The sequence below is a fragment of the Puma concolor genome, chromosome B1, assembly GCF_028749965.1.
Source record: "Puma concolor isolate L17-30 chromosome B1, mPumCon1.1.hap2, whole genome shotgun sequence".
NCBI lineage: Eukaryota > Metazoa > Chordata > Mammalia > Carnivora > Felidae > Puma > Puma concolor.
Window position 1 is genome coordinate 27,257,847 of NC_141670.1, and position 25,791 is coordinate 27,283,637.

Sequence of the window (25,791 nt, forward strand, 5' to 3'; positions counted from 1 at the left end):
ACACTTTGCTATTTTGCTTCAAAGTTATAATGGATACTTTTTAAAATGCCAGTTGATAAGTTTAAAAATATCTATTTTAACCCATTTGTTAGTGAAGAAAGGAAATTCAGTCTCAGGTATTATTAATGCATTGATTAGGGAAATGTGAGTTTGCCATGGAGGCTTTATTCAAATCCACAGAGGGAAAATGACAAAATCTTCACGAGTAAGGAAAGTGCGTGTAGCCTGGTGGCAGAGTAAGGCTGTGCTAGTAGGGTGAGAAGCACGCTGCAGTTAGAGAAATAAACAGAACCTAGCACCTGTAAAGTCGTGCAGATATTAAAAAGCAAACAGCAAGATGGTGATAGTTACATTAGCATGTAGCCTATACTTGGGTATTCCCAGTTAGTAGTACAAAATCGACCTCTTTTCACTCAAAATTTTCAGCTTAATTTGAAGGATATTTTCGACAGAAACCCAATTCTGACCTTGCAATACGTATCTGTGGAAACATAATCTTTTACACTGAAGGCTTTTTCTTGGAGCCTGCTCTCCTGAATTAAATGAATTTCTATAGATAGTGTGGAAGAACATATCTTGAAATAAATCTTTTTTTTTTCCAACTTTTCTCATAGTTCTCATTTAGTTTATATATGCATAAAATGGAGAAAGGACTGTTTTAGTCTTAGTTTTACTTATGATGCCATTTTCTAACTACATTATACGGTAAGTAACAGCATGGGAGTAGTGATATTTAGACGGTAAAACCAAATAAAATTTAAAGTAGAGAAAGAATCATTAATGATATGTATTAACTTATAAAGATAAAAATACTAATGCTTATGGTTTTCTTTCTTTTTAATCCATTGTAATTTAGCTTACAATTTCATCATTGTACTAAAATTTAAAATTGTCGGTGGTTTTTTTTTTCCCCTTCTAAATCCTCATGCTGGACTTGCATAATGTTATTGCCCTCTGACTTTTATAATGTTGTACTTCCTTCATAATCTTTACCTTTCTGAGTGTATGCCTAGTCCTTGCACTGCTTCAGATCCACTCTGGCTCTCCCCCCACTTTTTCTGTCTGAAAATTATGATACTTCCTACCAGTTTTCTGGTTCTGCATTTCTAAATGCCCGTGTTCCGGCTTCTTTGTCATATTGTTTCCTTAGGGTCGCTAAATTCAAGCTTGCAATGTTTTAGTTTGGCCATAAGTCCCAAGAGTAGAATATTTTGGCATTAATTCTTCCTTTTCTAACTTCTTGTCACCAAACCATTACCATGTATTTCTGGTATCCATATGTTCTCTATAATGTTGAATGTTGTACTTTGTCTTAGATTTGGTTGTTGGCAGTATTTAAGTAACCTTTATTTCTTAAAATATAGAGGTGGAGTTTGTAGATACAATTTTTCTTGTGAAGCATGAGAGGAAAGTGGATGCCTTGGACAGGAGTCTTGTTCATTTTGTATTTCTAGAACAGTTGCCCAACACATAAAAGATGTTGAAGAAATGTCTTTTGAATGAACTGCCCAAAGACTTAAGGATCAACTTTCTTAGTTTAGAGTTCTGTAAGAGGAGAGAACTATTTGAATGGTAGCCATTTTTTTTTCTTTACCCTTTTTTGCTACAGTATTTTAGGTGTTCATATTTGTTAATGTTATTAAAGAAATTCTAGTGTTTTGGTTTTTTTTTTTGTTTTGTTTTTACACAAAATTGCTTCACTATATATTTTCCTTTTTAGGTTTTGGAAGGAAGGATGTCGTAGAACACTTACTACAGATGGGTGCTAATGTCCATGCTCGTGATGATGGAGGTCTCATCCCACTTCATAATGCCTGTTCTTTTGGCCATGCTGAAGTTGTGAGTCTGTTACTATGTCAAGGAGCCGATCCAAATGCCAGGGATAATTGGAACTACACCCCTCTGCACGAAGCTGCTATTAAAGGGAAAATCGACGTATGTATCGGTAAGTATTATTTGATGGTATCTAAGCTGTAAGATCAATCTGACAGGTATAAAGTTTGAAATGAAGATTTAACATTTTTTCTCTTGTTTTTTTATTGTGGTGCAAATAGTGTTCTCACAGAATAAATAAAGAGGGCTTTATTACTTTCATTCTTAGAAGCTATTTTTTTTTCCATCAAAAGGGAAGTAGAGAGAAAGCAATATAAAGTTGGTTAAGACCAGGATTCACAACATTAACTTTCCAAATGCAAGTCAGATGCCGACTGATGTGGAACTAAATTTTGATGGATTGCTATTATCAAATTTAGTTAATTTATGGTCTCTTTAAAAGACTGCAAATTTTCCATTCTAGCATCAAATACAAGCCTGTAAAATACAAGTTCTTACTGAATTGGATGACATATTGGGATGCTTTATGTTGATTCAAGGAAAGTCATCTAGCTCTAAGGCAAAATCTTTTTTCCTCATGTTGCTAAAATTGAACACCAGTTATTAGCACTGGAAAGCTTTGAGTGGTTCGAATACAGTAGTACAAAGCTTAATATTTTCAACATGTGCCATAGTCTAGAAAAAAAGCAATTTCAAGTAAAATTGAACTTTTCAACCATTTAAAATTTTGGGATTATATGAAATTATATCAATCACACTTCTTTCTCTTTCATATTTACCTAAATGTATATATATTTTTTAGATTTTACTTTATTGTATAAAACCTTTCATTTTGAAATCTAAACAAGCTTCTAGAAGTCATGCATAGTTTCTTTTGAGTGTATCTATTTCTTAACACTCGGGATGGTGGATGTTTGTTTAACCCATGGCAGATTGGTTTTCATAATTGTTGTCTTCTGGGATGGATAACAGCCATTTCAAGTTTAATCTTTCGTGTTTATCTTTATGATAAAACTCAAACATATATGTCAATTTTAAAGATATAGTGGTGGTGGTATTATTAAGAATTTCTCCCTCTTCATAGTCATCTAGTCCAGCCTCCATTATATTTTTTATTTTTCCTCAAATTATTGCAATGCCTGACGTACAGCTTCTTTATGTCATTGTCTGTCATTACCTTTTCTCCCTTCTACATCTGTTGACATAAGCCTTTGGGTACCCTGGTCCTTTTTGATCTCTGAGATACTCCATTTAAAGTTGTTTCTCCCATTTCCTCCCAAGTCTTTCACTGAAGCAGCCACGTCCTGGACTAAGTCATTACATAAAACTACCCTGAAAATCTGGAACTTATAAAATATCCTCTCTGACCACAAAACCTCTCTTATTTGTGGTAAGTTACCCATGTGATAATTATTTTTGAATTTGCTATGTATTCTTACCTAATGTAGACTTTGAACTTCCTACCTTCATCCCTTCTGGCTTTACCTTGTCATATCCATTGGATTCTTCTGTCATTAGTCACAGAATTTTGTATAGTTTTCACCTTCTTGAATTATTATCCTTTCTAGGCTTCAGTATTATGTTTTCTGTACCTGTACCCCTCTGAATAGCTTATCGCAATTAATATTCTTTCCTCCTCTTCCTAATCCCCCTCCCAAAAGTACATAATGAAATGCTCCTCTTATCTAGGTTCTGTTGGAATAAGAGGCTAGATGTAGGACTTGAATGTTTACAGAATGGATTCCCGCAGTCCCCCAACCCCGTGGTCCTCTGTGCTTTGGTACATATTGCTTTCCTTCTGGTTAAGTGCTTGTGTCTTAGAAAAGTTGAGGGAAGGAGAAGGGCACCTTCAAAACTGGAATGAAGATATAATTGAGGATATAGCTGCTATTAAAATAGTTATGGGAAGTAAGATTGGTTGTAGATCCTTCTGTACATTTAATTAGCTTTCAGGAATCTATTAGGAAACCAAATATACCAAAATCTCTGATAGTTATGCTGTATATCATACTTTGTGAATTGAGAATAGTTAAAGAACTCTGAAATGTTTCTTCTAGGCAAATTTCCACTTTGGCACAACTGGATGAAAACTTGAGTCTGATGGTTTGGAGAGATTAGTGCACAAAATTAATTTTTGAAAGGCTTTTGCCTAGATGATGAAATGCTAGCCCGATTGTTTTCAGATTAATCATACTCCATATGTGAGGTATCATAGTGAATATTTTTGATATTTATAAAAGTAGAGCCAGGCCATGTTGTCGTCGGGCTTAAAGGAGGCAGCAGGATGGATTGCTTCAAAGCACGTGTTCTGGTCTTATATCCTGATGTGACCAGTGACCAGCTATCTATGAGACCAGGGGCCATTTAAGTGCCATGTTTATATGTGAAATGGGAATACTTGGGTTCTTGGGAGAATTAGCTGATAACACATTTAAAGTACTTAGAGGATCTGGTATAGTGAACATTAAATATTTATTGCTTTCCTTTTTTAAATTGAAATATAATTGATGTAGTTTCAGGTGTACAACATAGTGATTAGACAAGTTTATCCTTTATGCTGTGCTCACCGCAAGTATAGCTGCTGTAACCTTACAATGCTATTACAATAACATTGACTATATTCCCTGTGTTGTACCTTTTTATCCCTATGACTTGGTCATTCCATAACCGGAAGCCTGTATCTCCCACTCCCCTTCACCCATTTTCCCCATCCTTCATCCTCCTCCCCTTCGGCAACCACCACTCTTTTTCTGCTTGTTTGTTTGCCTTTTTTTTTTTTTTCTTTTTAAGATTGCACATACATGTGAATTCATATGGTATTTTTCTTTCTCTGTTTGATTATTTCACTTAGCATAATACCCTTTGGGTTAAAAAAAAATGCCCTCTAGGTCTGTCCATGTTGTAAATGATAAGCTCTCATCCTTTTTTTTTTTTTTTTTTTTTTTATGGCCGAGTGATAGTCCATTGTGTATATATGTATAGCACATCTTTATCCATTCATCTTTCAGTGGACACTTGGGTTGCTTTCATATCTTGGCTATTGTAAATAATTCCGCAATAAACATAGGGGTGCATGTATCTTTTCAAGTAGTGTTTTCATTTTCTTTGGGTAAATACCCAGTAGTAGAATTACAGGATCTATTTTTAATTTTTTGAGGGACCTCCATGCTCATTTCCACAGTGGCTGTACCAGTTTGTATTCCCACCAATTCCATAAAGGTTCCTTTTTCTCCACATCCCCACTAACACTTGATATTTCCTGTCCTTTCGAGTCTAGCCATTCTGACAGGTGTAATAGCTATTATTAATTGCTATTATTAGTGCTAAGATCTCAACCTGAATTGTGACTACTATGTAACCTAGACCTCCTGGTTTCTTTTGTTTGCCCTTTATTGACTTTTTTTTTTTTTTTTAAGGCCAATTTAAAATCCATCCCAACGAAACAAACAGAAACAAACAGATGCAAATACAAGAGTAACTAGTGGTTGCCAGAAGGGAGGAGGTCAGTGGGGGTATGGGTGAAATAGGTGAAGGGGATTAAGAATACAAACTTCAAGTTTAAAAAAACAAAAAGTCTATTCCATGTGTTTCTTAGATGCTTTTTTAGCTACCATCAAAAAGAACAAAATACAGCCTGAGATTATTTTAAAAAAATCAACTTTAAATGCTTGTATAATTAAACCAGCTACTTAAGACCAAGGTCATGGTTCATTATAGTAATTCAATGATACAATTTTTAGATTCTGTCTAACAAACCTAATTTACTTTAGAAATCAATACTTTTTCTACCTTTAGAACTTATTCATTTCTCTCTACGTCTCTCTACTCCCAGATATAAAGTGTCCAAAAAATAAAAGACATCTTCTTTTCTGAATATATATTATCTGATTTTTTTTTAAGACTATCCAAGTGTTAGTGCTTTGAAATTCATTGTAAAAGCCAGTTGTAGACACATCTTTTGCAAAGTTAACTGATACAAAGTCTGCCAAAATAATGGACATTTGTTTTTTGTTTGTTTGATTAATTTTGGCTAACTAGTATCCAATTGCTTTTCTGATTTTGGAGATTTAAAACTATGAGTGATCATTTTGGAGAGGAATATACAGGGATGGACTTGTTTTGATCAATCGGACACACCCCCTCCCCTTCTATATTGTAGAATTTTGAGTACAAAGACTTAGAGATATTTAACATTTTTTTAACATTTATTTTTGAGAGACAGAGAGAGACAGGGTGTGAGTGGGGGAGGGGCAGAAAGAGAGAGTGAGGGAGACAGAGAATCTGAAACCAGCTCCAGGCTCCAGGCTCCAGGCTATCTGCACAGAGCCCGACGCGGGGCTCGAACTCACATACTGCGAGACCATCACCTGAGCTGACATCCGGTGCTCAACCAACTGAGCCCCCCGGGCACCCCAAAAGACTTAGAGATGTTAAGGAATTATTTATAGCAGCAGTTTTTTTTCCTGTGGTATCAGTAGTGGTTCTGCCTGTTTAAGGTAGACAGAATTGGATTTTGCCATTTCCGGGTGTATAGTGTTTATGACTGATACAGAGATCTGGCAAAGGTAGCTAAGTGGAAGTTCTAGTATGGGGCCTTTAATAAAGAAATCTCTTGAATCTTTATAGAATTCCAGTGCATCCACATTTATACTACACTCCCATCTGTGATTCTCAAGGGAGGGGGGAGAGAGCATGTTCCCTTTGGAGACTTCTCGGTTCCTCAGCAGGCGTGGGACAGCTTGCTGACTTCCACAGCAAACAGTTTCAATGAAAATAGAGGCGCCTGGTTTTGGAACATCTGTGGGATTCTTACTGATTGGAATACCCAGCGTTGAGACCTGGAAACCCAGTAAACCAAATGAAAAATTCTCAGAGGGGAAGATTGAACAACCTGAATACATATCCCTGAATGAAAAAATAAAAATAAAAAGATTCCATCAGGGAAATTAAAGTGTAATATGGAAGAAACTTCCTGGAGCCAAAACAACCTAATTTTTTTCAAAGTGAAAAATTCAGTAGGTGAATTAAAGACCACATCAGTAGCGTAGAAGATCACATGTGAGAAATGCCCCCCACTACAGAACAAAATGTTAGCATAAGGAAGTCCTGAAGAAAAAGGTAAATAGACCTAGGAAACCAACATTATTTTAAAACCTTACATGTGACAGGAGTTTCAGGAGGGAAAAAGAAAATAGACAAAAATTACTGATAGAAGAGATCAGTAATAATTAAACAAATGATAAGCATAGAAAAACCCAAGTCTTGAGATTGAAAATGCTCACAGAGCTCTATGCTGTTTTGATGTGAAAAGACACACTGAGGAAGATATACATCTATATACGGAACTTTTCCAGGCAGAAAGAATAAGTTGCCCACAAAGGGGGAAAAAATTAAGCAAAGGACTTTCCACTTACAACATTGAAAACATGAAGTCAGTGGAATACTTTCTAAAGACTACTGGAAGAAAAGAAACTGTAATTCGCTTGATAAAGAGGAGTTCTTCAGCTTTTTGGGAGTATGAAAGGCTGAATAGAGCAAGTGACATTAGAGAAACAAAGCTCCTGTCACTTGCTTTCTTTCCTTCTGTACGTTGAAATAATTCTTGACTTCATTTGTCTTACACGCAAAGGGTAAGAGGATCTTTCCTATATATATATCTTACTTGGAAACTTCAAATTCAAACTGCTACTTAAAATCTAACAATTAGCACTTTAAAAAAGTTTTCAGGCTCGGGGTGCCTGAGTGGCTCAGTTGGTTAAGCCTTGGACTTCGGCTCGTGGGTTCGAGCGCTGCGTGAGGCTCTGTGCTGACAGGTCAGAGCCTGGAGCCTGCTTCAGATTCTGTGTCTCCCTGTCTCTCTGTTCCTCCCCTGCTTGCTCTCTGTCTCTTTCTCTGTCTCAAAAATAAACATCAAAAAAAATTAAAAAATTTTCAGACTCAAAAAAATTTTTTTTCACGCTCACTGGCATTATATTACACTGGTTAGAGTCCAAGAGATGTGGGTCTTTGAACAAGGTCCTTATTCTCTTTTAGTTATTAAAATGGTAGTAATAACTGTACTTTATATAATTGGTAAGGGGATTAAGTGAGAGAATGCAAATAAAGCCTCTTCATGTAATATCTATATCTGGGTATATGCTCAACGCTGTAGTGTATATACTCAGTGATTGGTAACTGCTCTTATGTTAATATAAAAATAACATGATCAGAAATAACATTCCTATTGTATTATAGAATATTGATTCAGATACTTTTATATTTGTTGAAAAATGTAAGAGAAAACAGATGAGATGATATTTTTCGAAGAAGTCTTTAAGCAAATTGGTTTTTTAGGAAAGATTAGGCCAACTTTAATAGTATCATTTAATACCATAATTAAAGTCAGCTATTGAAATGAATTAATAAAAATGTTTAGCTACATTCTCATTTTTTTCTTATCCCAATTTAGAACTTCAGTTAATTATTTCATACGTGATAGGATTTCTGCCCTTTTCCCCCCTATTATTTACCATTTGGGGAGTCTTACATAATTGTGTTTTGTCTGTTCTTTTTCTTTGCTGTAGAAAAGGCATGCCTTAGTTTGTGAGCATTCAACTGGATAAAACTTAAGTTTATTCAATCAAATGTAATATATTAACCTGGATAAGATCCTGGTTCAGAAAAAAGTTAAAGCAGAAATTATTACATTATACAGTTTATGTAATTTTTATGTAATTACACACATATGTACGTGTGTGTGTGTGTGTGTGTGTGTGTGTGTGTGTGTGTATGAGAGAGAGAGAGAGAGAGAGATTAGGTGATAAATAACCCAGTTGATGACTTGTTTAAATTATGGGCTGATAAAAATGAACACAAAAGTTTTCAGCGATAGGGAGGATTTTGCTCTTAGCGTAACTGAAGACGACTGTGGTCTGCTGCAAAGGAGCAACAAGACAGGAATCATGGGACCTCATGACTACTCTTGGATCTCGTTAGCAAGCACTTTGACTTAGGGCAGATTATGGGGCAGATTACTCCCTGTATGCCTTAGTTACTTCGCTTATCAAGTAGAAATAATAGAACTGTTTTATTTATTTTTTACCTTGCTGTTATTTTATAGAGATAATATGAGATGGTAAAATCTCATATGAGTTACAATTGTACTTTTAAAATTTACAGCTATGAGAAGGGACCTGCTCTATGTAGTATGTGGCAAAATAATGGCCCCCAAATGTCCACATCTCAGTGTCTGGAACCTGGGAATATTTTATTTTACATGCAAACAGGAATTAAAGTTACAGATAGAATTATGGTTGCCAGTCAGTTAACCTAAAGATGGAGAGAGATCCTGAATTTTCTTGGTGGGCACCAGGTATCACAGTGTTCCTTAAAATTGGAGAAGGGAGATAGGAAGGAAGTCAGAATGATGCATTGTAAGAAGGATTCAACCAGCCATTACTTTCTTTGAAAATGGGGAAGGGGGCCATGAGCCAAGGAATGCAGGGACCTCTAGGAGATTGGAAAAGCAGGGAAATGGGCACGCCTAGTTTTCCCATTGGTTATACCTTATGCATTTATAGTACAAAACTAAGCATGGGAAACTAGTGTTGGTACATTGTATAGTTCTGTGCCATTTTATCACATTTGGAAATTCATGTCATTACTGCAATCAAAATATAGAACTATTATCACAAAGATCCCTCTCATTCTACTTATTTATGGTCTATTCCCCAGCTTTCATCCTTAACCCCTAGGAACCACTAATCCGTTTTCAGTCTTAATAATTTTGTCATTTTTGAGAATACTAGAATCATAGGGAATGTGATTTTTTTTGAAATTGGCTTTTTTCCCACATTGCACAATGCCTTTCAGTTTTGTTTGTTTGTTTAATTGCTGATTAGTATCTCATGGTGTTGCTGTACCATGATTTAGCCCTTCACCAATTGAGGGACATTTTGGTGGTTCCCAGTTTCAGACTATTATAAATAAATCTTCTTTGAACACTTACGTACAAGTTTTTACATGGATATGAGTTTTCATTTTTCTGAGATAAAAGCTCTGGAGTGTGTTTGCTGGATCTTATGTTAAGTGTATGTTTAGTTTCCTAAAGAAGCTGTCATACTGTTTTCCAGAGTGTTATATCATTTTCCATTCCTACTACAGTATATGAGAGATCTAATTTCTCTGCATCTTGCCAGCATTTGCTGTTGTCACTTTCCTTTATTTTAGCTGTTCTAATAGGTATGTAGGGATAGCTCAGGATGATTTCAATTTGTACTTCCCTAATGGCTAGGGATGTTGAATGTCTTTTCACAGGCTTATTTACTGTTTGTATATCCTTTCGTGTAAAATATCTCTTCATGTCTTTTGCCCATTTTCTTTTTTTAACGTTCATTTATTTATTTTTGAGAGAGAGAGAGAGAGAGAGAGAGAGAGACAGAGTGCAAGTGGGAGAAGGGCAGAGAGAGAGGGAGACACAGAATCTGAAGCAGGCTCCAGGCTCTGAGCTGTCAGTACAGAGCCAGACATGGGACTCGAACCCACCAACCAACTGTGAGATCATGACCTGAACCAAAGTCAGACGCTTAACCAACTGAGCCACCCAGGCACCCCTTGCTCATTTTCTTAAAATGGAGTAAGAGGCTGTGTTATCTGGGATACATTCACTTGCAAATAACAGAATACCTCACCATTGATCACTTAAACAACAAATATTTATTGTTTTCAAACATTTGGCACTTGCTAGGCATTTAGATTTATACATTGGTGAGTAAAACAGGATTTAAAAATGTTTATAGCATCAAAATAGATGGTGATATACTTGGTCCAAAAAAACAGTGATTTGAATATAAACTGAGTATTTTAAGTAACAAAATTGATGTGAATGCTCAAATAGACTCCTCTTATCTCAGATGAGAAAATGTTCCATTTTACATTTTTGGCAGTCAAACAGTTGAGTTTTCTATAATCTTTACAATTTATCTCAAATGATTTAATTTTATTATTTGACTATCATTAATCTGATATTAAATCTTATGGTTGAAACCTTCTGATTAAGTATAGTGATTGAACTCATGGAATTACCTCCTGCTCTTACCAAATTCTGTTCATGTGATAAAAAATTCTGTAGGCCGTGATTTGGATGAAGTGAAGCCAGCAAGCCTATATTAAAGGAAGAATAATCCACTTTGTGTTGAGTAGATTTGATTGGAGAAGTAGGAAACTGGAAGCAGGATAGGAATTCTGGATTGTGGTTGGCCATAGGATCAGCTAGACTAGAGGGGTCTGCTATCATTTACAGATTAGAGGGCCTTTGTAAAGGGTCAGACAGATACATGAAGTTATGATAAAAACTGCATGTAAAATTGTCAGACTGCATGTCTGATGGTTGAGTCAGAAACTCAACCATTCAGGAGAACCAAGAGTGGAGATGTGAGGAACCAGGCCAGCTCTGGGGACTTCCAACAGCTCAGGTTTGTGGCCCTCCCCACTAGAATTCTCCAGTGATGTTAATGTGTCTTGGCTTCAGATCCACTCTGTGTTTCAAACCTGAGATAGAAGGAATCTGATGCCCAGCTGGAGTCAGATGTTGACTTTTAACCAATCATCTTTGTTATCAGAAGTTCTCGAGTACGGACGTGGCTCTTCCGGCCTCACTATAGCAACTGGGCGCCATTCCCAGAGAGGTACTGAGTGGTGAGGTGCAGAGGGTGGGGTGAGTCAGGGAGAGGAAGAAGTAAAGATGAGTTTGGTTTTGAACTTGGATTCCTTCAAATATTGAATAATAATTAACATTCTTTGAGCCATGTCATTATGCCTTAAAGGATACCTTAATACTGTTTCTGGGTGACAAAAAAAAAAGGTATTCTATATAAACTTCTGATTTTATTGTGTGTGCATGGGCTGCTGCCCAGTGTATCTCTTCTCTCGCAGCATACTCCGTTGTCCCATTGGACTTTGTTTACAAAATACATGTTAAAAGTTAAAATTATTAAGTATTTCAAGATGGTGACAGCAGAGCATTAAACCTAGCATGGGGCCCTGTGCAGCTGCACAGGTTATATGCCCTGATCAGATCATACCTTTGGCCTGGTTAAAGTGCTCCACAAAGAGTTCTCATTACACTTGAATGACATCTTTTTTTTTTTTTTTTTTTTTTTTAAATTTTTTTTTTTTTCAACGTTTATTTATTTTTTGGGACAGAGAGAGACAGAGCACGAATGGGGGAGGGGCAGAGAGAGAGGGAGACACAGAATCAGAAACAGGCTCCAGGCTCTGAGCCATCAGCCCAGAGCCCGACGCGGGGCTCGAACTCACGGACCGTGAGATCGTGACCTGGCTGAAGTCGGACGCTTAACCGACTGCGCCACCCAGGCGCCCCTTGAATGACATCTTAATCCCTTAACAGGGCCCTCTTTGATCTGGGTCAGACCTCCACCTACAGCATGGACTTAATGCCTGTCCTTCTCTCCCTTTCTTCATGTTGCAGCTACCCTGGTCTTTTCGTCTCTGGAATGAACCGACCATGCATCTTTCTCAGGGTCTGCGTACTTGTTCCTCTTGCCTAGAACACTTTCCCCCCAGATTTTCACACATAATGTTCATTCCTTGTACTTTTGCTGTGATGCTATCGTAATTTCTTGCCCTGCCCTGCTTGTCTGGTTTTTCTAACCATGTTTGCTTTTACCAACCATGTTTCATTTTACTTAAGAACTTATTGCCTGAAATTATATATTTGCTTAATCATATATTTGTCTGTCACCTCTGTGTACTCTTCCCTACTCTGTGCCTGAGTAGAAACACAGGAACTTTGCCTTATTTTGCACCATTTCCATGTGTATATACCTCTATGCCTACTCAGAGTAAAATGCCTGCTCTATGGCAGAACCTTGTTGTGGTTTTATTTTGCATTTCCCTGATGAGTAATCTTGAGCATTTTTTCATGTGCCCTTTGGCCATTTGTGTATATTTTTTGGAGAAATGCCTGTTTGTGTCCTTTGTCCATTTTTAATTGGATTGTCACTTTATTGTTGAATTGTAAGAATTTTTTATATATCTAGGTACGCGTTCCATCCCAAAAACATGATTTGCAAATATTTTCTCCCATTCTGTGTTGTCTTTTCACTTTCTTGGTAACATACTTTGCAGTGAAACAGTTTTTAATTTTGATGATTTGATTAATAACATTAAAAAATCTACTTTTTCTTTTGTTGTTTGTGCTTTTGTGTCATAAGAATGAATCCTTTGCCAAATCCCAGGTTATGAAGAGTTAGTCCTGCTTTTTTCTAAACATAGGGAACATTTCTTCTGCGTTTTATAGTTTTAGTTCTTTTTTTAGGTCTTTGATCCATATGGAGTTAATACTTGTATACGATGTGAGACAAGAGGTCCAACTTTGTGGGTATCCAGTTTTCCCATTCAGTTCATGTTTCTTTATAATTCTTTTTATTTCTGTAACCTTGGTAGTAATATACTCCTTTCATGTATGATTCTGGTTATTTGAGTCTTCTTTTTCTGAGTCTGTTTGGCTAAAAGTCTGGCAGCTTTTGTTACTGTACTTCTGTATAATTCCTTCCTTTTTGTTGTTGTGTTGTGTTCCATCATGGATGTAGTCCAGTTGACAGACATTTGGGTGCTTTCCAGTCTGTGGCTGTTACGAAGAATGCTGCTGTGGACATTGGTGTATAGGTCTTGGTGTGAACGTATTGTTTCATTTCTTACGGATGGATGCCTAGGAGTGGGATTGCTAGATGGAATGATACATCTATGTTGAACTTTACAAGAAGCTGAATTTTCCTGATTATTCAGGAAATTGAATAATCTGAATGTATTAAGCATATTTGAATGCATTAAGCAAATTGAATAAGGCTGAATGTATTAAGCATATTTTCATCTTTATTGGTCATTTGTGTATATTATTTTGTGAGATCTCAGTTCAGATCTTTTTTTTTTTTTTTGTATGGTTATTATTGAGTTATTATTGGGTTGTGGTTATGGGTCCTAAGATGTGTGATTATCATAAGCATTATTGTGAATGCTTTCTCCTAATCTGTGCCTTACCTTTCATTTTCTTAATGGTGTCTCTGGACAAGCGAAGGTTTTTAGTTTTGGTGAAGTCCAATTTGTCAATTAAAATAGAAAAGTATTTGGTGTCTCACCAGCATTGGAATGATAAGGTAAGATTTCTATTAGACAATTATTCTTAGGTTAAAAGCAGTTTATAGGGAAATAGGATTATAATTTTAATTACATTGCAGAAATGCAGGAAAGCAGTTTTGGGTTTAAGGGTTTCTACTTGAAGTGCATTATAACAATTTGTTTAGGACTTATTTTTAAAATTCAAAATGAAAGAGTAAGCTACTCCATAATGAAAAGTGAATATATTATATAGGTCAATTTTAAGATTTAAGAGTAAAAGTAAGGTGGACCTTCTTTAATTAGAAAATAATTATCTAAAATATGCTTGCTTATTTTTGAGATACCATTGTTTGCCCCTACCATTTGGAAGTATGTTTCTAGAATTTAAGGAAGTAGGTTATTTTAATAGCTTGTTGCCTGAAACCTTCCCATGAAGGAAGGCTCATTAATTGCTTACAGTTAAACATTTTTTCGCTTGTGCTTTCCCTCTGCTTTTCTGAGATCAGAGGACACATAGATATTCTTTGAGCTGTTTCTTCATGTTGTTGGCCTTGGTAGAATTCTCATAGTTTTCCATATTTCTGCAATATCGAGACAGGAAATATGAGCAAAGTTGCAAATGCTGATCTTTTTAGTCTGGTGTAGTCTAACACATCTCCAGTTCTGGAAGTAAATGGTCCTCTGTCCACTGAATATATTTACTTCCTCCTTTTCCCACCCAACAAAATGTGAGTGGGAGCAAAATATATAATTTCTGAGCAGAAGTGTTAAGAACCAAGGTATAGTTTACTATGTTTTGTTTTTCTCCACCTTGGTTATGTGGGTATCACATTTTAACATAGAGCTATCTTCAGCCTGACCTGTGAGTAAGGAAATTCCCCTGCTGTCACTTTCTCAACTTGTGTGAGTGAGAAATGAACTTAATTTTGCTAATAAGCCTATGAGATTCTGGAGCACTTCGTTACTGCAACATAACCTAGACTAGCCTGACTGAAAACACTCTGTTTGTGAAATTGAATTCAAGTAAAGATAAACTATAAAGAAATGATGATTTAGGAAGAATGACTTGTTGGGATGCCATTATGGAGAGAAATATCTTGGAGTTGTTCCCCAGGTAAACCAGGGTCATACACACACTTTAAAATACCTTCCTATTTATTAGCATAAACAATTGGTATGTGCATAGTGATGAATTAAATTAAAATGGCTGAATAAAATTAAAATTAAATTAAAATAATCAAAGTGTATTTACTTCCTAATGCAGCTTTAAGACCAGGGGCCAGTCTCTTAAACTGAATCAGGTAAGGTGTGAACTTGAGTATGCTCCAAATAGGTTAGTGCCTCGTTGTATGCTTCTGTAGTATTCTACTTAGATCATACTTGGTCATTCTCTGTGATAGGGAGCTAACAATAATCTTATTCATTCTTGTATTCTTATTGCCCATCACTGGTACTAATACTGCCCATGACTGGTACTAGTGTGTGTGGTACGTTCCACGTACACCGATGTGTGTGGGGTGACAAAGCAGTTTATAAGAAGATAGCATTGTTCTCTCTGGCCTTTTTTGCATTAAGCCTGTGTTAATGGGGATAAGGAAGCCCAGTAATTTTCCACCTCTTCTTGATTAGGTGATATTTTGAAGTGCTTTTATTTTAAAGATCGGTGAATTTGCAGCATGTCCAACATTTCCATATTCCTGTACAAGACACATTTTATGGTCAGGTACAAATTATGGTTAGATTGTCTGTCATTTGTCAAAGCATTGTTCTTCTTCAATCGTCTAGGGCGCTGAATATTGATTCCAGTCATGCATTGACTTCTGTTATAGTGGTTTTTCTATAAAGAATGGGCAGTTTTGGTTGCCACTTGTGGATCAAACCTTTGAATTGCTGCTGTCAGGAACTGAGAAATTGAGGTAAGGAGGGAGAAGAAAGAAAAAGGTGACGGTGGCAAATGTACCAGAAATTGCTGTGGATGGATGATACTTAATAAAGTGTTTTCCTTTGAGGCAGCTCAAAGTACTTAGCCAAATTAATTTTGCTAATATTTGTATCTTATGCATGAGGCAGACGATTCATCTTACCTACCATTTTATCTGTGAGGAAAGGAGAAAATTGTTCATTTCCAGCAGTCTGTAAAGCTGATATAAAGTTGTTATAATAGAAGTGTTTTCTTTATTGAGAACTGAAAGTTCTGTCTGCTTAGTGGGATTTATTTAAGAATATATTTTAAGGATAAAGAATTAATTTCATTCTTTAAAGTGTGCCGAATAAATTCTTTTTTATTTTTAGGTTAGCTTTTTAGATTGTATAATATTTAGCAAATTTAAGTAGCAATCTTTACCAGGCTAGCCTTATTAAAAAAAAAACAAAAAAAACCCAAAATCTTAAGATAATCTATTTACTAAGACCTAAACCACGTTTTTATTATTGTAATTCACTCCTAAAGTAATATCCCTCTCATGATTCCCAGGTAACTACATTTTTTATTTATCAGCTATCGAGAAAAAGATACTTACTTTCCTTGTATAAATTCTATTTTAAATGGAGTTTTGCCTGATCACTTCCATGGTTACCTGTCCTTTTATGAAGTTAAAAGCCCTAGAACTTGGAATGGCCTACATTGGGGGTCAGGGAGGGAAGGGTGGGATCAGTGCTGGACTACTCCAGGTACATACATACCTCCTGTTATTTTAAACATAGCATGTCAAAGTTAACAACTTTCTTGGTTTTGTCTTAACGGTATTATTAGAAGTAACAGATGTTCATTAAAGAAAAATTAGAAAATACACCTATAACAACTGTCACATCTTGTTTTCTGTCCAATATGGTAGCCATTAAATAAAATTAGTTAAAATTTAAAAACTAAGAAATTTAGGGCCTCAGTTGCCCTCGCCACATTTCAAATGTGTAATAACCATATGTGACTGTTGGTTGTCCTATCAGTGTGCGGATTATAGAAATATCCATCATTGTAGGGATTTCTATCGAACAATATTAGACCCCACAGTACCTGTGTATGTAATCCTTTTTACAGTAAAAACGGGATCATTCCATGCATACTGTTTCTTATTTTTTCACTTTGTGATGCGAACATATTTCATTATCAGTGAATATTTTTATCTAATCTTATTTTAATGGCTGTCAAGAATTATATGGAAATAACCATTATTTTTAAATCAGTCACCTATATTATACCATTTATAATATTTCTGATTTTTCACTTTTGTTTTCTAAATAGTACTATAGAGAATATTCTTTTCTTTAGATATATGTGTAATCCTTAATTATCTTAGCATAAAGTCCTGGAAAGCCACAAATTCTTAATAAGAATGAAATTGTAACTGCTGGAGATCTCCACCTGGGTTCTTGGTTTAATCTGTCACATTATGTATTTATATGTCATTCATAAATGAGCTGGGTTAAGGAAAGTCATTTCTCACATCTTCCTTACTCTTTGCAAAAATTCATTGAAAATTCAGTGAAGCCCTTGAGAATGCAATTCGCTTGCTTTTGTTTCATGATTGTCTCATTTCCCTTTTCCTGCCAGAATACCTCCCGTGGGCTTTTTTAACATCAGTTCCCCATATAAACTGAATTGAGATCTTCTAAACAACTCTCAATATAGCATTTTCATAAAAAGTAAAAGTTGGCGAAATTCCACACTTGTATCCTTAAAAAGGAGGAGAAGAGCTAAGGATGATGATAATTTTTCCCTTCTGAAAAAAATCCCCACCGACACCAAACACCGTTATCTTGATAACTTGCCCACTTAGGTTCAACTGCTTTCAAGACAGTTAGAGTATTTATACATTTACTATAAATCTGAGACTACTTCAGTAGGCATTCTGGTTAATGGTGGTAAGTGTATATATTTATATATAAAGTTTTATATTTGTCCAATTGCATTTTATTATAATTCCCAGAGTGAATGCCTTCGTTCTCTTAAGGCCTTAAGGAATATATCAAGACGTTTAAATTACGAGGAAAAGGGTCAAAACCCAACACAACAAAAAAGACCTCCTATAGTTTTTGAAGTGGTGCAGGGATTTGCTTATTGCTCAAGTCTGTCTATTAAAGGAATTAATTATACATTTGCATTTACTTTTAGATTAACTGTGGAGGTCCGAAATGATCTGGATTTCAGTGAGATGTCTGGCGTAAATTTGTGTTTGTATGAAAATGGTATTTGATGCAAATGGCCCATGGAATCAGTCATTTCTCCCTTTACGTGGTTATCGTATTATCTGAAACATGTTCATATTAAAGCCGTGTCCTCCCTTTGTACAGTTCCGTGGTAACTGAGATTGCAGAAGCAGGTCCAGATGGGAAAGAAAGATTTACAGCGTCCCTTTCACTCCTCATTCTCAACTGACCCAAACTATATAGAAAATTATTAAGTATGTAAGTGCAGTTCCAGGCTATAAAAAAATGTGTACTCTTAGTCCTTAAATTATTGGAATCTGTTAATTTTCTTCGTATTATTTTTTTAATGTTTATTTATTTATTTTGGGGGAGAGAGAGCGAGGGAGGAGGAGAGAGAGGGAGAGAGAGAGAATCCCAAGCAGGCTCTGTGCTGTCAGTGCAGAGCCCGATGCGGGGCTCCATCTCATGAAATGTGAGATCATGACCGGAGCTGAAATCAAGAGTCAGACGCTTACCTGACTAAGCCACCTGGGCGCCCCTTAATTTTCTCTTTGAATGGAGTGGGTGTCAGACTCTTCATCTGTAACCCGAATCCAGGATTAAGTATGTAAACCTTACCGTGAATTGTTCCATATTTTTCCCTTAGACATGACAGATACAAATAAGACATGAAGAAATCCCACACTGTGTCCAAATGTATATGTTTACTTTGTGTCAGGCCTGAAAATTTCTGAATTTGCTCTGTGGTACAAGTAATCAGGGTTAGAAATAGAGTACATATATTTTATTTTGCCTTTCACTTACGGTGCCTGTTTGGGGGCACAGTTTTGAGTGTTGGTCTTTAGAAAGAATATGCTTGATCATAAGGATTGAGGGAACAAGAACAGGAAATATTTTAGTGGGTCTCTAAAATGGAACCCTAGCTGTCATGGGTGTTATTTCTGAACCTTGGTTTCATGGTTTCCCACAGGGGGATTGTTCAATGGGATGAGAAAGAGGATGCTGGTCATGGGAGCAGTAAATAAAGTTATTTAGGACAAATACGTAGATGTGCCTTTCATAATTCACCTAAGGGTAAAAAAGCTTGAGTTACAGTTCTGGGGTGATCTTGCTTGTACTCATGTAGAATAAGGCAGAAATTAAATGCCGGACTTTAGTATTAGATATGACTTCTACTTTTCCACCTATAAACTGTCATCTTGGACAGATAGCAAATTTAGTTGCTGTGAGCCTCAATTTCTCATTTATAAAATGAGCATCATGTTGCACGGGGTTGTTAGAGGAAGTTAAGTGAAATAGTAAAGCAGGTAGAGCCTCGGTAATTGCTCGTTTGCTTTCACTCTCTTTTCCCTTGGGTGGCAACAGTAAGGAGTTCTTACAGCTGGGTTTTGTGTAAGCTAACTTTGGATAACTGTCCATTACCATATGCCATTCTTTGTTACCATCAATGCAATTAGTTTGTGTCCTTTGTTTCATATCCTGTGTAATTTTTTAAACTTGAATTATGATAAAACATGAAATCAGTTGTTGTTTTTCCTCAGTGTGGGGGAAAGGAGCTGAGGTGGGGTGTGAAAATGTGATTGAGTACTGTTATTAAAAATATTGCTAACATTGGTTGGCCAGTGTGTGGGCAAAACAGGTGAAAGGGACTAAGAGGTACAAACTTTCAGTTGTAAAATAAGCCATGGGGATGAAAAGTAGAGCAAAAAACAGAAGAAAGGAAAGAATATTGCTAATGGGATCATTTATCAAATGCAGTAAAAAACAAAAGTAAGTTTAAAAAAATTATTTGGTATATTTCCCAAAAAATGAAGACGTGAAAGAGTTACATTCTTTGTCAGATTGAAAGAACAACAGTGCATTGAAGTTCAGTCTGTTGAATCAGTTCTCAGAGGTATAGGAAAAAAATAGTGGTGAGATATATATATATATATATATATATATATATATATATATATATTTTTTTTTTTTTTTTTTTTTTTTTTTTTTTTTTTTTTTTTTTACTTTTTAATGCTTATTTATTTGTGAGAGAAAGAGAGTATGAGCAGGCGAGGGGCAGAGAAAGAGGGAGACAGAATCCGAAGCAGGCTCCAGGCTCCGAGCTGTCCGCACACAGCCCAATGAGGAGCTTGAACTCAGGAACCTCGAACTCACAAACTTTGAGATCATGACCTGAGCTGAAGTCTGACACAACCAACTGAGCCACACAGGCGCCCCGTAGTAGTGATATAATTTCTTAAACTAAAGTTCAAAGCAAAATCAGAATGTTAGGGTACAGGTTCAATCTTGTGTTCCTTGAGGCAACTGTTTCTAAATATGTAACTTTAAACCTTGTACCTAGTGGCACTAAAACGAATTTTAATTGGCTATAATGTTTTATACTAATGAGGAGTTTGCCTGGAATACTAAGTCCTCGAGGACTTGAGAGAGGGGAGGTGGGGTGACAGTTTAGGGAAGGTTTTGGAAAGGAGGTAGGGTCTGCCTTTCTCTCCCAGAGACAGATTGGGAAGCACCTTTTTCATGTGGTCATTGTCCCTTAGAACTGTAAAAAAAAAAAAAAAAAAGTAATCCGTTTAGAAACTTGTGTAGACTCAAGTTATTTGCTTTGTTCCTTATTAGTGTTTCATTTAGTAGAGTCTAGCCAAGGTTTAGAAAAGTAATCTCCCCCTAAATAAAAGGAAGCATAAAACAATAATTGACTTGGCACAAATGAATTCATTGTTCCTAGGGCTCTTCCTACCATTTTGCCTTTATTTCAGTCCAACAGATAGATTTTTAGCGCTTTCTGTGTGTATGATTCTGTTTTTGAAAGGCAGGTGAAAAGATCCTGATTGAAGGGACAAGGTGTTTATTGCATCCCTATCATATGCCAAGAACCAAGCTAGGTTTATATATAGTGTCTCACTTAATTATAACAGTAATTCTCTGAGGTAGGTAGTGTTTTATGAAAGAGGAAATTGAGATTGACAGAGGTGAAGTAACTTGTGTAAGGTCAGACAATTGCAAAATACAGAACAGTATTTTAAAACTCAGGTTTGTCTGACTCCTGGGCAGTACTTTCTTTTAGACTTGACTCTCTGGGGTTTCCAGGTAGAAAGAGTATCCTTTGTTAGACTCATTCTTAGATTTATTTTAGGGCCTGCTTTGTCTTAAATTGTGGTTTGCGTAAGCAGATAATGCTGATTTCACAGATGTATTGTGGCCTGGCTTACCTCTATTATAAAAAGGATATAATTGACCTGGATCTAAAAATCTACTATATATGCATATAGAATCATCTGTTTCTAAGTTACTCTGGGTACAATGGGCCTTTTAAAAAATTCTTGACTTTCTATATTTGTAGGTGAACTTGATAATGGGAGCAGATTCTAATTGGAGGATTCTTTTATCATAAAATTTCACGCCAAAATTTGATTGTGAAAAACTCCGATGTGAATTCAGTAAATTTTTATTTACTTGGCTTAATTGTTTGAGTGAGTAAATATTTTTTAATGCCTTAAAAAAACATAGAACAGTTTCAGGTGTACATGATAGTGATCCCCACGGTCAGTCTAGGTACCATCTGTCACCAAAGTTATTACTGTTAATACTGTGTAGTATTTAGTGTGCACCCCATGCTGTACTTTACACCCTGGCGTCTTACTTCTTTTGTAACCGGAAGTTTGTGCCCTTTGCCTTATTTATGCTCCTGCTTGCTATATGCTAGGCACTCTTCTAAGAACTCCTCAAATATTTATTCTTTTTGTCCTCCTAATAACTCCATGCGGTGGCTACTGCTATTTTCTTATCTGCAGATGAGAAGATGGAAGAGCAGAGAGGTGCAATCACTTCCTAGGGCCCCAGAACTAGGAGGAAGGGAATTGGGATTCTAACCCATGCAGTCCCGTTCAAGAGGATGGTCTCTTAACCCAACTATGTTCTTAACTGGTTAACTGTGACGTTTTGTCAGTAGTGAGTGAAGACGACTTGCAGAGAATTTGATTTCTTTGAACTTTTTTCCAAAAAAGAAGTGCAGCCTTATTTTGTTTCCAGTGACGTACGTGGAAAAAAGTAATAAGTGGGTATCTGATTAGGCACAAAAAGGCAGGTAGTTCATTGAGGTGAAATTAAGTAATGTATCACAAGTATGCTAGTCCCAGATGTTGACAGGATTCTGAATTTTTGGTGACTTTGGTATGAAAGGCAAAGACTAAAAAAGGTATGATTAAAAACTTGGACTTTGACACAATAGAAAATTATTTCTTGACTGTTTCTTTTCGACAGTCTCAGCATTATATAATCTGGATCTGGGTTCTTTCTCACATGTACTTGTTGCAAATATTTTGTTCTAGTCTGTGACTTTCCTTTTCATGCTCATAACTGTCTTTGGAAAAGCGGAAAGTCTTAATTGTGATGAAGTACAATTTATCAACTTTTTTTTTTTATGGGTAGGCCGTTTTTATCTTAAGAAATCTTTTCTCTCTCAAGGCCATGAAGATTTTCTTCCATGTCTTGTTCTACAGGTTTTATTGTTTTAACTTTTATTTTTGAATTTATGGCTCATTTGGAGTTAATTTGTTTCTAAGTGTGAGGTAAGAGTCAGACTTTGTGCGTTTTCTTTTTCTTGTCTGTGTAGGTAACTGTTGTTCCAACGTATTTTATTCAAAATATTTTTTTCCATAATCGTGTTACCTTGCTGCCTGTATTTTTTTTAAGTTTATTTATTTATTTTGAGAGAGAGAGCGCGAGTGCCCCTGAGTGTGCGAGTGGGGGTGGGGCAGAGCGAGAGAGAGAGAGAGAGAGAGAGAGAGAGAGAGAGAGAAAGAATCCCAAACAGAATTGTGTTGTCAGCCCAGAGCCCAATGGGGGCTCCATCTCACAAACCAGGAGATCATGACCTGAGCTGAGATCAGGAGTCAGAGGCTTAACTGACTGAGCCACCCAGGCGCCCATCCTTGCCTTCTTTATAGAAAAATCAATTAGCTATACTTGTGTTGGTCTGTTTTCTTTTCTGTTAATCTGAATATCGGTTTTTATCCCAATAATTCACTGTCTTAATTACTATATCTTTCTAATAAATCTTGAAATTGGGTAGCATGATTTCTTCAACTTTCCAACGTGGTTCTGAGTATCTCTCTCTACTTTTTCAGATCATATTTTCCTTTAATTCTTTGAACTCATTTATAATAATTGCTTTAAAGTCTTTGTCTGCTAAGTCCAACATCTGGGCCATCTTGGACATGATTTCTTTTGACTGCTTTTTTTGTTCTTGACTGTGGATCACATTTTCCTTTTTCTTTATATGTTTAATAATTTTTTATTCAATAGTAGATACTATAGGAACTACAATATTATTTTTATTTATCTTCCTCTGAAAAATTTTTATGCTTGTTTTAGCAGAGACTTTGGTTGCTGGCAAATCACCCTGAACTTCTGGATGTTTGGATTTATGCTTTATTAAATAAGTGCATTTCTGTGGAAAGCCCAAGGTGCTTCCTAAAATCTTTATCATAGTGGGACTCAATGTTCATACTGTCTCCTGCAGATCTTGTTGAGGGTTGGTTTTAGAATTTATTAGGGTGTGTCGAGTCTAGGGCTTATTCTAGAGCAATTTCCAAGTATTTTGGCATTTTTTTTCTATTCTGAAGAGCTTTTGTTTATTTGGGTCATATATAACATTAGAAATCAAAACTACAATCTTCATAAAGGTACTCATTTATTTAGCAAATACTAAATTCACTATATATTGAGAGAAATAATGTTGTTATGAAAAGTAACTATGTTTTCCAAAACCAAAAATTAGTAAAAATATTGGCATTAATGCATACAGTCTTTATTATCTGGCTTAATCAAAGAGAACGGGATCCTCATGTCTGCTTTTGTGTGCAATATGTTCTGATGAAGAAAATTCAGATTTATAGTTGGAAGAGGGAAATGTATATAATAACATTTTCGAATAATTGTGAGTATTCTTCTTTGATATCCCAATCCAAACTTGACAAGTGGTAGCCTCTAAATAGGCAATTGCCATATGGAAACAAACCATAACAGAAAACTTTCTATATTCTGTAACATCACAGTCTATTGATCTGTGTTTCACTTTGAAGGGTTCTGTACTCAAATACGATTTTGTAGGTTTCCATTGGTCATTTTGAAAATATTAACTCACTGAGTTGGAAATTCCAAGATGTTGACACATTTTAAATCTATACCAAAAAACTACTTTTGTTATACCAATGTCAGCAGAAAAGTCTACGTTCAAATTTATGTAGGCAGAGAAAAAAAATTTGCAAAATTCTAATTTTTGCATGAAAACTTAAATTTTCCATCATTGGCATTTTAACAATGCCTGCCAGATACCAAGTCTGAATGACCATAGTATTTGTTCTTCTTTTCATTAAAAATGGTGCATCATGACAAAAAGTGGCTAGTTCAGCTTGCGACGACAGTAATCACATGAGTCCTTTAACTGAGATAGTAGAAGTCTTTATGCATGTTCCAGTTCTTCACAGAGAACATTAAGATGTGTATCTGTGGGTAAAGATTTAATACAATTAATAATTTTTACTGTCGTTAAGGACATTCTAAAATGAAATCACTTTATTTATTTATTTTTTCTTTCAAGGCAGTGAAGAATGCAGGGATCCCTAGTATAGTTTGGGGCCACTGCCTTGGTTTGTGCTAAGTTACCAGCAATTTTATTCGTTGCTTTTGTACCATCAGTGCAGATGTTAATAATAATCAAACAGGGAAGTTAGTGACTTTGTAGACCCCAAGTCTCTGCTCTAGGGTGTGGTGCGTATTCATAACTCAGATGGCCTTTTGTTTTCTCAGCTCTGCACTGTGTTGAGGAGGTGTTTTTAGTATCTCCGTACTTTCTTAAGGCCAGAATTTCAGTTTCTCTCAGCACTACTGCCCACCCCTTGCACTTTTTGACCTCCACTGACTGTGTGATGTGCTCAACCCAACAGTAGCTACTACCTGTCAAGCCTCGGGTGGTCTTACCTTATACAAACGATACGAGGCCAGCCCACAGCCTTGTTATCACAAGGGACCCCTACACAGACATTTGGGCCCTGCTCGCTGCCTCGTCCCTCCTCTCCAGTTTTCCATCCTGCAGATTCCAACCAGTTCATGTTCTCCGAATTCAGATCTCTGTCTTCTCAGCTCAGAGTGACCACCTTGTTCTGCTCTGATTCTAGTTGTAGGCAGGTGGTTGCCAAATTGTCACAGACAGAGTCGAGTGATCACGGTACCCATCTTTTGAGTTTCCTTTCTTTCAAAGGTCACAGTTTAGCACCACCATTGATCACTGCCTTCAAAGATTCTTTTTGGTTCTTTTCAACTTTGCTCTATCACTTTTTATAGTTTCATCTAACTTAGATATTTCAGGTTGTCTTTTATTACATTAAACACAATGAACATAGTTCTTTTTGGTTTTCAGTCTTTGCTTGTTTATTAAGTAGCATAGTTCTTTTTATAACGTATCTGGTAGTTCTTTCTGATATCTAAAGTTTTTGTGGGTTTTTTTGTGTGTGTTGTTTATTGATATTCATTTTGCTTCTGCATTTTGGATTACCTCTGTACTTGGTTATCTTGGCTATGTGGTGGGCCTTTTACTCTAAATTTATCTGTAAGGACTAACTTTTTGCCCTTTGATGAAAGTACCATCCCCTGAGAGGATGGGCATATATGTTTGCCAGATGTCCTGACATT

The 25,791-nt window shown here is 36.1% G+C and overlaps 1 protein-coding gene across 2 annotated transcripts in view; it reads left to right on the plus strand.

Moving 5' to 3' along the window:
• The window catches only part of TNKS (tankyrase), a 216,956-nt gene that overhangs the window by 30,982 nt on the left and 160,183 nt on the right, over positions 1–25,791 (plus strand). For both annotated transcript variants that reach the window (XM_086703351.1, XM_025932924.2), the window contains exon 2: positions 1,721–1,945. In XM_086703351.1, the coding sequence (XP_086559477.1) occupies positions 1,721–1,945 (225 nt within the window). The remainder of the gene's footprint in view (positions 1–1,720; positions 1,946–25,791) is intronic.